The sequence below is a fragment of the Neopsephotus bourkii genome, unplaced genomic scaffold (genome assembly GCF_033783945.1).
Source record: "Neopsephotus bourkii isolate Nb327-2 ecotype Australia unplaced genomic scaffold, CSIRO-AGI_Nbou_v1 NB_27, whole genome shotgun sequence".
Taxonomy (NCBI): domain Eukaryota; kingdom Metazoa; phylum Chordata; class Aves; order Psittaciformes; family Psittacidae; genus Neopsephotus; species Neopsephotus bourkii.
The window spans coordinates 1,862-15,152 of NW_026900544.1; the positions used below are offsets into that span (position 1 = coordinate 1,862).

At 47.3% G+C, this 13,291-nt stretch overlaps 3 protein-coding genes across 3 annotated transcripts; all 3 read left to right on the forward strand.

Moving 5' to 3' along the window:
* The first annotated feature begins 1,386 nt into the window (after positions 1-1,386).
* On the forward strand, positions 1,387-2,340 carry LOC133224323 (olfactory receptor 8I2-like). The gene has a single exon (XM_061375790.1). The coding sequence runs from the start codon at positions 1,387-1,389 to the stop codon at positions 2,338-2,340; it is 954 nt and encodes a 317-aa protein (XP_061231774.1).
* Positions 2,341-6,159: 3,819 nt separating this feature from the next.
* LOC133224405 (olfactory receptor 8I2-like) lies at positions 6,160-7,113 on the forward strand. The gene has a single exon (XM_061375906.1). It carries the CDS (start codon positions 6,160-6,162, stop codon positions 7,111-7,113), a length of 954 nt encoding a protein of 317 aa, XP_061231890.1.
* Positions 7,114-8,820: 1,707 nt separating this feature from the next.
* Positions 8,821-11,871, forward strand: LOC133224493 (olfactory receptor 8I2-like). Its single transcript, XM_061376018.1, has 2 exons — positions 8,821-8,826; positions 10,873-11,871. Exons 1-2 carry the CDS (start codon positions 8,821-8,823, stop codon positions 11,869-11,871), a joined length of 1,005 nt encoding a protein of 334 aa, XP_061232002.1.
* Positions 11,872-13,291: the final 1,420 nt, after the last annotated feature.

Below are 13,291 nucleotides of genomic sequence, written 5' to 3' on the forward strand. Positions count from 1 at the left end.
CTGGAGCATCCTGCTCCCAAGCATCTCTCCTTCAACCATCGCATGGGCTCCAGAAGGAGCTGCAGGCACTGCATCCACCACCACCTTCCTCTTTAACCAAGCAGGTACAAAAGGGTTTGATGGGTGATGGTTTCAGTTTGACCCTGGGCGTGCTGCCTCTCACATGCTCGATGGCATGTTGAATTTCAGTCTTCATCAGGGGCTGTAGAGATAGGGCAAGGGGTGATGGGTTTAAACTGAAACAGGGGGGATCCAGATTAGATGTAAGGAAGGAATTCTTCACTATGCGGGTGCTGAGGTGCTGGCACAGGGTGCCCAGAGAAGCTGTGGCTGCCCCATCCCTGGCAGTGCTCAAGGCCAGGTTGGACACAGGGGCTTGGAGGAAGCTGCTCCAGTGGAAGGGGTCCCTGCCCATGACTGGGGTTGGAACTGGATGACTTTTAAGGTCCCCTCAACCCAAACCATTCTCTGATAGCCCGTGCTGTGAATAAAAGCGCTCTAGTACGGGGTAGGTTTGCTTCCAAAACCACGCATTCCTGTCCCCATCTACAAGTGATTTAGGGGTATTTTAGCAGCGATGTAGCCATTCATCGATAGATATTCCATCAGATAATTCACCTGCAGAGGAGCTGAATGGGGGACATGAGAATACCCAAGCTAACACCTTAAAATTTTGGTTTATATACGATATGTTTTGTATTTTAACATCCTTAGGTGGCTATTTGGGTTGGTCATAGGAAGTTCACTGCAATCCCAGCAAAGCTCTGCTGGAGCCAAGAACACTGCTTTCCCTTATTCTTACGCAGGTTGGGGTTTTTTCAAAAGCAAATAAGCTTAGAACTTAAAGCAAATTTCAAGTACATGGCTTTGTGTTCTGATGAAAAGGATGCAGCACAACTAAAGAGGGTACAGAAGAGCATTGATTCAGTCTGAAAAGTAAAAAAAAAAACAGACAAAAAAATCCTTAAAATTCTCCAAATTAGATGAAGATAATACAAAAAAAAAAAAAAAAAGAGAGAGAGAGAAAAAATCCTTAAAATTCCCAGAAATCTGCGAAGAAAATAGAAAATATTTTCTCTTTGCCACATTTGGGGATGTATTTATTTTACTTTATTGTATTACACTTGGGTAGGCATGATTTTTCTCTGTGTATCATTAGTGCAGTGTGTATCAATAATGGTAGAATTACTCTCTTTCAGGCTGTGTAATGAGCTCCTTCACCTATTTGACTTCAGATCTTGGGCTACAGACCAAAATACACCATTAAAAAGACACCGTTTTCTATTGCATATTCTTTCTGGATTAAACTCCGACTAAACTTCCACGTTATTTCTCTCTTAGGGATGTATTCAGTTCATTTCAACCCAAATCCATCAACTTGTTGAAATGACGGATACAGGAAACCTCACACTTCTCTCCAGATTCATCCTCTTGGGTTTCTCTGATACCCCAGAGCTACAAACCACCATCTTCTCTATCTTCTTAACCCTGTATATTTTAATGGTGTCGGGGAACCTGATGATGATCCTGCTGATCAACATTGACCCCCACCTCCAAACCCCCATGTACTTCTTCCTGACCCACTTATCTTTCATGGATTTTTGCCTTTCCTCTGCTGTCACCCCAAAAGCTCTGGAGACCTTCCTGATGGGGAGAAGCCACATCTCCTTTTGGGGTTGCTTTGCCCAGATGTTTATTTTCCTGGCTCTGGCTGTCTGTGAGACCTTCCTGCTTGGGGTAATGGCTTACGACCGATACACAGCTGTGTGCAAGCCCCTGCTCTACACCACTACCATGACCAGGGCGCGTTACTATGGCATGATGGTGCTGGTGTACACCATCGGGTTCCTCACCTCCCTGGTGCACATCACGCTGGCGGGGAGGTTGTCCTTCTGTCAGAACAGGAGCATCAACCACTTCTTCTGTGAGCTGCCCACCCTCCTGCAGCTCTCCTGCTCAGACACAAGCACAAATGAGGTCTTGCTTTTTTACAACACCGTGTTTACTGCCATGGTCTCTCTCCTGATGATCCTGGTGTCCTACACCTACATCCTCCACACCGTCCTGCAGATCCCTTTGGCCACGAGGAGGATGAAGGTCTTCTCTACCTGCGCCTCCCACTTGGCTGCTATCACCATCTTCTACGCACCCGGGATCTTCACCTATGTCCAGCCTCATGAGGCATCCTCATGGGATCAGGCCAAGCTGGTGTCGGTGTGTTACTCCATCCTCACCCCAACCCTCAACCCCCTCATCTACAGCCTGAGGAACAAGGAGGTGAAGGGGGCTCTCAGGAGGCTGTGGGAGCGAAAGCTGCTGCCACGTCTCTGCAGGGTTTGAAAGCACATTTGGAGCTCTTCAGTACTGTGGAGGTAAGGGAGGAATATGTGGAATATGTGATTATGGAATTGAGCATTACTGGCCATTATTGGTCATTATTGCTCACTGTTGGTCATTATTACAGATAAGGAGATCACACAGCAAGTGCAGGGTGTGGAGAACCAGCACAATGAATGATTCTCTACAAACAGCTTCAGGTGGTTTTAAGCATGGCCTGAGCCTTCAATAATTTATTCAAATAAGAGTCAGCTCTTTAATAGCAGGTTTTAGACAGCGCCGTGGTGTTTTGTGTCTAAATAGTGCTAAATGAAAGCAGTGCCCACAAAAAGGAGGCTCAGCCTTGAGGTGAGGCACTGACCACTGTCTCCATTGCCTCCTTGATAAGCATTTTCACAATGATGAAGTCAGAGAAGGTCAAGAGGATTTTACACAGCTCTGGTGTCTGCAACAAAAGGAGGACATGGCGCTGCTGGAGCAAGTCCAGAGGAGGCAACGAGAGTGGTCAGGGGCTGGAGCACCTCCCATATGGAGTCAGGCTGTGAACATTGGGACTGTTCAGCGTGGAGAGGAGGAGCTGCGTGGAGACTTCAGAGCAGCTTCCAATGTCTAAAGGGGGCTACAAGGAACCAATAGGAGGGCTTTGGACATGGATGTGTAGGGACAGGCCCAGGGGAATGGCTTGAACCTGCCCAAGGGGAGACTGAGCTGAGCTCTTAGGCAGAAGCTTTTCCCTGTGAGGGTGCTGAGGCGCTGGCACAGGGTGCCCAGAGAAGCTGTGGCTGCCCCATCCCTGGCAGTGCTCAAGGCCAGGTTGGACACAGGGGCTTGGAGCAAGCTGCTCCAGTGGAAGGGGTTGAGGTTAGAACCGGATGAGCTTTAAGGTCCCTTCCAACTCAAACCAGGCTGGGATTCTGTGAAATAAAGCTGTGACAGTCTGTTGGTCAACAAAGCCCTTGTGGTAAATGGGGACAAGTCATATCTGAGCCTCTGCTCTGCTGTGAATTTAAGTAGGGGTTTAAAGAGCCTGAGTGTTGGTGGGAGGGGGGATCTGGGGTCCTCCGCCCCCCTGAACAGCCAAGGTGCTGCTGGCCTGCGTCTCCTGACAAAGCTGATGGAGCAAGTGCAGTACCCAGCTGTCTGCTTCTGGGACTTCAAGCTGCATTATTCACCCTGCACTAGTGCACCCAGGTATGCTTAGTGGCTCTTTTTGCCTTCATGTAGTTCTTTTCAATGATCTTTGAGTTACACATTTTTCTTCTTTCCAAAATTTGATTGAGGGTTATTTCTCCCTCTCTTATACTGATTTTCTCACTTCACAAACCTTGGTTTTATCCCAGTACCCAATGGGGAAGAAAGACATTCAAAACCACACAGAAATCCTTTTCTACCCTCCTCCAGTGCATCTCCTCGACTGTCAGTCTGGTGCCTTCCAGCAGAAAACCAGGTTTACGTTGAAAACACCTAAAGCCACCTGTATACTTCTCCTTCTTCCTTCCCCACACTGTCATAGCTCGGTTTTCTCCCCTCTTTTCCCCATCCTTTTTGTTTTCTAAATGCCTGGGACAAGGTTATCATTTAATATTTCTCCTAAGGGTTTTATAATATCTCTTCATCTAGGAGAAGCTTTCAGGACACACCGGCACTCATGATTCCTCAGATGAAGACTGGGAAATCTGACTTCATCCTATTATATCCTCAAGGCAGCCATGTAGAACAATGCTTTTGACCCAACTGTTGTACAATCACTAGTAAAGTGTATGGAAATAAATGCATCTGATGGAAAGGACTCTCCGTGACCAGCACAAACCATCCACATAGAGGATGCTTTGTTGTGTTTGTTTTCAGCTCCCTTCAATGCAATATTAGATGATCTCTCTGGATGTAAAGGGCTTCCTCAGGGAAACACTGAAAGAAAGAGGTGTGTGATAGATGGAGAAATACAAATGAAACTGTCCTGGGCCTGTCTTCCTGGGTAGGTTTCTGCAGAAGTGGTCTTGGAGGTGTTGATGCAGCCAGAAGGAGTTTGGGGAGAGAGGAACTGAAAGGTTATTTTGCTGATCAAGTCAAACTAATTATCCGATGGAGGAGGGTCCTTTGGGAGAACGGTTTGCACAACACAAGCCTCTGAGGTAATGCCTCCTGTGAGATAAAACCCCTCCACCAGCCAGCCTGGAGCATCCTGCTCCCAAGCATCTCTCCTTCAACCATCGCATGGGCTCCAAACAGAGCTGCAGGCACTGCATCCATCACCACCTTCCTCTTTAACCAAGCAGGTACAAAAGGGTTTGATGGGTGATGGTTTCAGTTTGACCCTGGGTGTGCTACCTCTCACATTTTCGATGGCATGTTTAATTTCAGTCTTCATCAGGGGCTGTAGAGATAGGGGAAGCTGTGATGGGTTTAAAGTGAAACAGAGAAATTCAGGTTGGAGATAAGGAAGAAGTTTTTCCCTGTGAGGGTGCTGAGGCGCTGGCACAGGGTGCCCAGAGAAGCTGTGGCTGCCCCATCCCTGGCAGTGCTCAAGGCCAGGTTGGACACAGGGGCTTGGAGCAAGCTGCTCCAGGGAAGAAGTCCCTGCCTGTGACAGTGGGATGGGGCTGGAGGAGCTTTAATTTGCTTTCAGCCCGAACCATCCTATGATAACCCATGTTGTGAATAAAAGTGCCCTAGTACAGGGTAGATCTGCTTCAAACGCACCAACGTTCCTGACCTCATCTGCAACTGATTCAGCGATATTTTAACATGAGAATATCCAAGCTAAAGCCTTAAAATTTTGGTTTATATATGATATATTTCGTGTTTTACACCCTTAGGCAGATATTTGGGTTGGTCATAGGAAGCTGACTGCAATCAAAGCAGAGCTCTGCTTGAGCCAGGACCACTGTATTCCCTTAACCTTATGCAGCTTGGGGGTTCTTGGCAGGAGGTTGGGACTAAATGACTTTTAAGGTCCCTTCGACTCAAACCATTCTATGATAGCCTGTGATGTGACGACAAGTGCTCTAGTAGGGGGTGGGTTTGCTTCAAAATCCCACATTCCTGATCCCATCTACAACAGATTTAGGGGTATTTTAGGAGCTATGTAGCCATTCATAGATTGATATTCCATTAAATCATTCGTCTGCAGAGGAATTGAATGGTGGAGATGAGAATACCCAAGCTAAAGCCTTAAAATTTTGGTTTATATGTGGTATTATTTTACACCCTTAGCTGGATATTTGAGTTGGTCATAGAACGCTCACTTCAATCACAGCAAAGCTCTGCTGGAGCCAAGACCACTGCTTTCCCTTAATATTGTGCGGAAGGGGGGGGGTTCTTCAAAAGCAGATTAACTTAGAGCTTAAAGCAAATTTCTGGTAGATGGCTTTGTGTTCTGATAAAAAGCATGGACCACAACTAAAGAAGCCACAGAAGAGCATTGATTCAGTCTGAAAAATACAAAAAAAGAGAGAAAAAATCCTTAAAATTCCCAGAAATCAGTGAAGAAAATAAAAGATCTTTTCTGTTTGCCACATTTTGGGGATGTATGTATTGGATTGTATGTCTTACACTTGGATAGACATGATGTATCTCAGCGTATCATTAGTGCAGTGTATATCAATCATGGTAGAATTACTCTCTTTTAATTTCAGGCTGTGTAATGAGCTCTTTCACCTCTTTGGCTTTAGGTCTTGGGCTACAGACAGAAATATACCATTACAAAGACAGCATTTTCTATTGCATTTACTTTATGGATTAAACTCCAACTAAACTTCCACATTATTTCTCTCTTAGGGGTGTATTCATTTCATTTCAATCCAAGTCCATCAACTTGTTGAAATGACGGATACAGGAAACCTCACGCTTTTCTCCAGCTTCATCCTCTTGGGTTTCTCTGATGCCCCAAAGCTACAAACCAGCATCTTCACTATCTTCTTATCCCTGTATGTTTTAATGGTGGTGGGGAACCTGATGATGATCCTGCTGATCAACACTGACCCCCACCTCCACATCCCCATGTACTTCTTCCTGACCCACTTATCTTGCATGGATTTTTGCCTTTCCTCTGCTCTCATCCCAAAAGCTCTGGAGACCTTCCTGATGGGGAGAAGCCACATCTCCTTTTGGGGTTGCTTTGCCCAGATGTATATTTTTGTGGCTCTCATTGTCTGTGAGTGCTTCCTTCTTGGGGTAATGGCTTACGACCGATACATGGCTGTGTGCAAGCCCCTGCTCTACACCACTACCATGACCAGGGCGCGTTACTATGGCATGATGGTGCTGGTGTACACCATCGGGTTCCTCACCTCCCTGGTGCACATCACGCTGGCGGGGAGGTTGTCCTTCTGTCAGAACAGGAGCATCAACCACTTCTTCTGTGAGCTGCCCACCCTCCTGCAGCTCTCCTGCTCAGACACAAGCACAAATGAGGTCTTGCTTTTTTACAACATTGTGTTTAACTCCGTGGTCTCTCTCCTGATGATCCTGGTGTCCTACACCTACATCCTCCACACCGTCCTGCAGATCCCTTTGGCCACGAGAAGGATGAAGGTTTTCTCTACCTTCACCTCCCACTTGGCTGCCATCACCATCTTCTATGCACCCGGGGTCTTCACCCATGTCCAGCCTCATGAGGCATCCTCATGGGATCAGGCCAAGCTGGTGTCGGTGTGTTACTCCATCCTCACCCCAACCCTCAACCCCCTCATCTACAGCCTGAGGAACAAGGAGGTGAAGGGGGCTCTCAGGAGGCTGTGGGAGCGAAAGCTGCTGCCACATCTCTGCAGGGTTTGAAAGCACATTTGGAGCTCTTCAGTACTGTGGAGGAAACGAAGGAATATGTGGAATATGTGGTTATGGAACTGATGATTACTGGCCACTACTGGTCATTATTGCTCACTGTTGGTCATTATTACAGATAAGGAGATCACACAGCAAGTGCAGGGTGTGGAGAACCAGCACAATGAATGATTCTCTTCAAACAGCTTCAGGTGGTTTTAAGCATGGCCTGAGCCTTCAATAATTTATTCAAATATAAGTCAGCTCCTTAATAGCAGGTTTGAGACAGCGCCGTGGTGTTTTGTGTCTAAATTGTACTAAATGAAAGCAGTGCCCACAAAAAGGAGGCTCAGCCTTGAGGTGAGGCACTGACCACTGTCTCCATTGCCTCCTTGATAAGCATTTTCACAATGATGAAGTCAGAGAAGGCCAAGAGGATTTTATACAGCTCTGGTGTCTGCAACAAAATGAGGACATGGGGCTGCTGGAGCAAGTCCAGAGGAGGCAACGAGAGTTGTCAGGGGCTGGAGCACCTCCCATGTGGAGTCAGGCTGAGAACATTGGGGCTGTTCAGCGTGGAGAGGAGGAGCTGCGTGGAGACTTCAGAGCAGCTTCCGATGTCTAAAGGGGGCTACAAGGAACCAATAGGAGGGCTTTGGACACGGATGTGTAGGGACAGGCCAAGGGGAATGCCTTGAACCTGCCCGAGGGGAGACTGAGCTGAGCTCTTAGGCAGAAGCTCTTCCCTGTGAGGGTGCTGAGGCGCTGGCACAGGGTGCCCAGAGAAGCTGTGGCTGCCCCATCCCTGGCAGTGCTCAAGGACACAGGGGCTTGGAGCAAGCTGCTCCAGTGGAAGGGGTTGGGGTTAGAACCGGATGAGCTTTAAGGTCCCTTCCAACCCAAACCAGGCTGGGGTTCTGTGAAATAAAGCTGTGACAGTCTGTTGGTCAACAAAGCCCTGGTGGTAAATGGGGACAAGTCATATCTGAGCCTCTGCTCTGCTGTGAATTTAAGTACGGGTGCAAAGAGCCTGAGTGTTGGTGGGAGGGGGGATCTGGGGTCCTCCTCCCCCCTGAACAGCCAAGGTGCTGCTGGCCTGCGTCTCCTGACAAAGCTGATGGAGCAAGTGCAGTACCCAGCTGTCTGCTTCTGGGACTTCAAGCTGCATTATTCACCCTGCACTAGTGCACCCAGGTATGCTTAGTGGCTCTTTTTGCCTTCATGTAGTTCTTTTCAATGATCTTTGAGTTACACATTTTTCTTCTTTCCAAAATTTGATTGAGGGTTATTTCTCCCTCTCTTATACTGATTTTCTCACTTCACAAACCTTGGTTTTATCCCAGTACCCAATGGGGAAGAAAGACATTCAAAACCACACAGAAATCCTTTTCTACCCTCCTCCAGTGCATCTCCTCGACTGTCAGTCTGGTGCCTTCCAGCAGAAAACAAGGTTTACATTGAAAACACCTAAAGCCACATGTATACTTCTATTTCGTCCTTCCCCACACTTTCATAGCTCGGTTTTCTCCCATCTTTGCCCCATCCTTTGTGTTTTCTAAATGTCTGGGACAAGGTTATCATTTAATATTTCTCCTAAGGGTTTTATAATATCTCTTCATCTAGGAGAAGCTTTCAGGACACACTGGCACTCAGGATTCTTCAGACGAAGACTGGGAAATCTGACTTCATCCTTTTATATCCTCAAAGCAGCCATGTAGAACAATGATTGTGAGCAGACTGTTGTACAATCACTAGTAAAGTGTATGGAAATAAATGCATCTGATGGAAAGGACTCGCTATGACCAGCACAAACCGTCCACATAGAGGATGCTTTGTTGTGTTTGTTTTCAGCTCCCTTCAATGCAATATTAGATGATCTCTCTGGATGTAAAGGGCTTCCTCAGGGAAACACTGAAAGAAAGAGGTGTGTGATAGATGGAGAAATACAAAGGAAACTGTCCTGGGCCTGTCTTCCTGGGTAGGCCTCTGCAGGAGAAGTGGTCTTGGAGGTGTTGATGCAGCCAGAAGGAGTTTGGGGAGAGAGGAACTGAAAGGTTATTTTGCTGATCAAGTCAAACTAATTATCCGATGGAGGAGGGTCCTTTGGGAGAACGGTTTGCACAACACAAGCCTCTGAGGTAATGCCTCCTGTGAGATAAAACCCCTCCACCAGCCAGCCTGGAGCATCCTGCTCCCAAGCATCTCTCCTTCAACCATCGCATGGGCTCCAGAAGGAGCTGCAGGCACTGCATCCACCACCACCTTCCTCTTTAACCAAGCAGGTACAAAAGGGTTTGATGGGTGATGGTTTCAGTTTGACCCTGGGCATGCTACCTCTCACATTTTCGATGGCATGTTTAATTTCAGTCTTCATCAGGGGCTGTAGAGATAGGGGAAGCGGTGATGGGTTTAAAGTGAAACAGGGAAATTCAGGTTGGAGATAAGGAAGAAGTTTTTCCCTGTGAGGGTGCTGAGGCGCTGGCACAGGGTGCCCAGAGAAGCTGTGGCTGCCCCATCCCTGGCAGTGCTCAAGGCCAGGTTGGACACAGGGGCTTGGAGCAAGCTGCTCCAGTGGAAGGTGCCCATGGCAGTGGGATGGGCCTGGCGGAGCTTTAATTTGCCTTCAGCCCGAACCATCCTATGATAACCCATGTTGTGAATAAAAGTGCCCTAGTACAGGGTAGATCTGCTTCAAACGCACCAACGTTCCTGACCTCATCTGCAACTGATTCAGCGATATTTTAGCATGAGAATATCCAAGCTAAAGCCTTAAAATTTTGGTTTATATATGGTATATTTCGTGTTTTACACCCTTAGGCAGATATTTGGGTTGGTCATAGGAAGCTGACTGCAATCAAAGCAGAGCTCTGCTTGAGCCAGGACCACTGTATTCCCTTAACCTTATGCAGCGTGGGGGTTCTTGGCAGGAGGTTGGGACTAAATGACTTTTAAGGTCCCTTCGACTCAAACCATTCTATGATAGCCTGTGATGTGATGACAAGTGCTCTAGTAGGGGGTAGGTTTGCTTCAAAATCCCACATTCCTGATCCCATCTACAACAGATTTAGGGGTATTTTAGGAGCTATGTAGCCATTCATAGATTGATATTCCATTAAATCATTCGTCTGCAGAGGAATTGAATGGTGGAGATGAGAATATCCAAGCTAAAGCCTTAAAATTTTGGTTTATATGTGGTATTATTTTACACCCTTAGCTGGATATTTGGGTTGGTCATAGAACGCTCACTGCAATCACAGCAAAGCTCTGCTGGAGCCAAGACCACTGCTTTCCCTTAATATTATGCAGGGTGGGTTTCTTCAAAAGCAGATTAACTTAGAGCTTAAAGCAAATTTCAGGTAGATGGCTTTGTGTTCTGATAAAAAGCATGGACCACAACTAAAGAAGCCACAGAAGAGCATTGATTCAGTCTGAAAAATACAAAAAAAGAGAGAAAAAATCCTTAAAATTCCCAGAAATCAGTGAAGAAAATAAAAGATCTTTTCTGTTTGCCACATTTTGGGGATGTATGTATTGGATTGTATGTCTTACACTTGGATAGACATGATGTATCTCAGCATATCATTAGTGCAGTGTATATCAATCATGGTAGAATTATTCTCTTTTAATTTCAGGCTGTGTAATGAGCTCTTTCACCTCTTTGGCTTTAGGTCTTGGGCTACAGACAGAAATACACCATTACAAAGACAGCATTTTCTATTGCATTTACTTTATGGATTAAACTCCAACTAAACTTCCACATTATTTCTCTCTTAGGCGTGTATTCATTTCATTTCAATCCAAGTCCATCAACTTGTTGAAATGACGGATACAGGAAACCTCACACTTCTCTCCAGCTTCATCCTCTTGGGTTTCTCTGATGCCCCAGAGCTACAAACCACCATCTTCACTATCTTCTTATCCCTGTATGTTTTAATGGTGCTGGGGAACCTGATGATGATCCTGCTGATCAACACTGACCCCCACCTCCAAACCCCCATGTACTTCTTCCTGACCCACTTATCTTTCATGGATTTTTGCCTTTCCTCTGCTCTCATCCCCAAAGCTCTGGAGACCTTCCTGATGGGGAGAAGCCACATCTCCTTTTGGGGTTGCTTTGCCCAGATGTTTATTTTCATGGCTCTGGCTGTCTGTGAGTGCTTCCTGCTTGGGGTAATGGCTTACGACCGATACACGGCTGTGTGCAAGCCCCTGCTCTACACCACTACCATGACCAGGGCACGTTGCTATGGCATGATGGTGCTGGTGTACACCATGGGGTTCCTCACCTCCCTGGTGCACATCACGCTGGCGGGGAGGTTGTCCTTCTGTCAGAACAGGAGCATCAACCACTTCTTCTGTGAGCTGCCCACCCTCCTGCAGCTCTCCTGCTCAGACACAAGCACAAATGAGGTCTTGCTTTTTTACAACACCGTGTTTACTGCCATGGTCTCTCTCCTGATGATCCTGGTGTCCTACACCTACATCCTCCACACCGTCCTGCAGATCCCTTTGGCCACGAGGAGGATGAAGGTCTTCTCTACCTGCGCCTCCCACTTGGCTGCCATCACCATCCTCTACGCACCCGGGGTCTTCACCTATGTCCAGCCTCATGAGGCATCCTCATGGGATCAGGCCAAGCTGGTGTCGGTGTGTTACTCCATCCTCACCCCAACCCTCAACCCCCTCATCTACAGCCTGAGGAACAAGGAGGTGAAGGGGGCTCTCAGGAGGCTGTGGGAGCGAAAGCTGCTGCCACGTCTCTGCAGGGTTTGAAAGCACATTTGGAGCTCTTCAGTACTGTGGAGGTAAGGGAGGAATATGTGGAATATGTGATTATGGAATTGAGCATTACTGGCCATTATTGGTCATTATTGCTCACTGTTGGTCATTATTACAGATAAGGAGATCACACAGCAAGTGCAGGGTGTGGAGAACCAGCACAATGAATGATTCTCTACAAACAGCTTCAGGTGGTTTTAAGCATGGCCTGAGCCTTCAATAATTTATTCAAATAAGAGTCAGCTTAATAGCAGGTTTTAGACAGCGCCGTGGTGTTGTGTGTCTAAATTGTGCTAAATGAAGGCAGTGCCCACAAAAAGGAGGCTCAGCCTTGAGGTAAGGCACTGACCACTCTCTCCATTGCTTCCTTGATAAGCATTTTCACAATGATGAAGTCAGAGAAGGTCAAGAGGATTTTACACAGCTCTGGTGTCTGCAACAAAAGGAGGACATGGAGCTGCCACAGCCTCTAAAGAAGAGGCAACGAGGATGCTCAGGGGCTGGAGCACCTCCCATATGGAGCCAGTATTGAGAACACTGGGGCTGTTCATCCTGGAGAAGAGGAGCTGCTTGGAGACCTCAGAGAAGCTTCCAGTGTTTGATGTGGCCTACAGGAAACCTGGAGAGGGTCTTGGGGCAAGGGCCTGTAGGGACAGGCCAAGGGGAATGGCTTGAACCTGCCCGAGCGAGACTGAGCTGAGCTCTTAGGCAGAAGCTCTTCCCTGTGAGGGTGCTGAGGCGCTGGCACAGGGTGCCCAGAGAAGCTGTGGCTGCCCCATCCCTGGCAGTGCTCAAGGCCAGGTTGGACACAGGGGCTTGGAGCAAGCTGCTCCAGTGGAAGGGGTTGGGGTTGGAGCTGGAGGAGCTTTAAGTGTCCCTTCCAACTCAAACCAGGCTGGGGTTCTGTGAAATAAAGCTGTGACAGTCTGTTGGTCAACAAAGCCCTTGTGGTAAATGGGGACAAGTCATATCTGAGCCTCTGCTCTGCTGTGAATTTAAGTACGGGTGCAAAGAGCCTGAGTGCTGGTGGGAGGTGGGATCTGGGGTCCTCCTCCCTCCTGAACAGCCAAGGTGCTGCTGGCCTGCGTCTCCTGACAAAGCTGATGGAGCAAGTGCAGTACCCAGCTGTCTGCTTCTGGGACTTCAAGCTGCATTATTCACCCTGCACTAGTGCACCCAGGTATGCTTAGTGGCTCTTTTTGCCTTCATGTAGTTCTTTTCAATGATCTTTGAGTTACACATTTTTCTTCTTTCCAAAATTTGATTGAGGGTTATTTCTCCCTCTCTTATACTGATTTTCTCACTTCACAAACCTCGGTTTTATCCCAGTACCCAATGGGGAAGAAAGACATTCAAAACCACACAGAAATCCTTTTCTACCCTCCTCCAGTGCATCTCCTCGACTGTCAGTCTG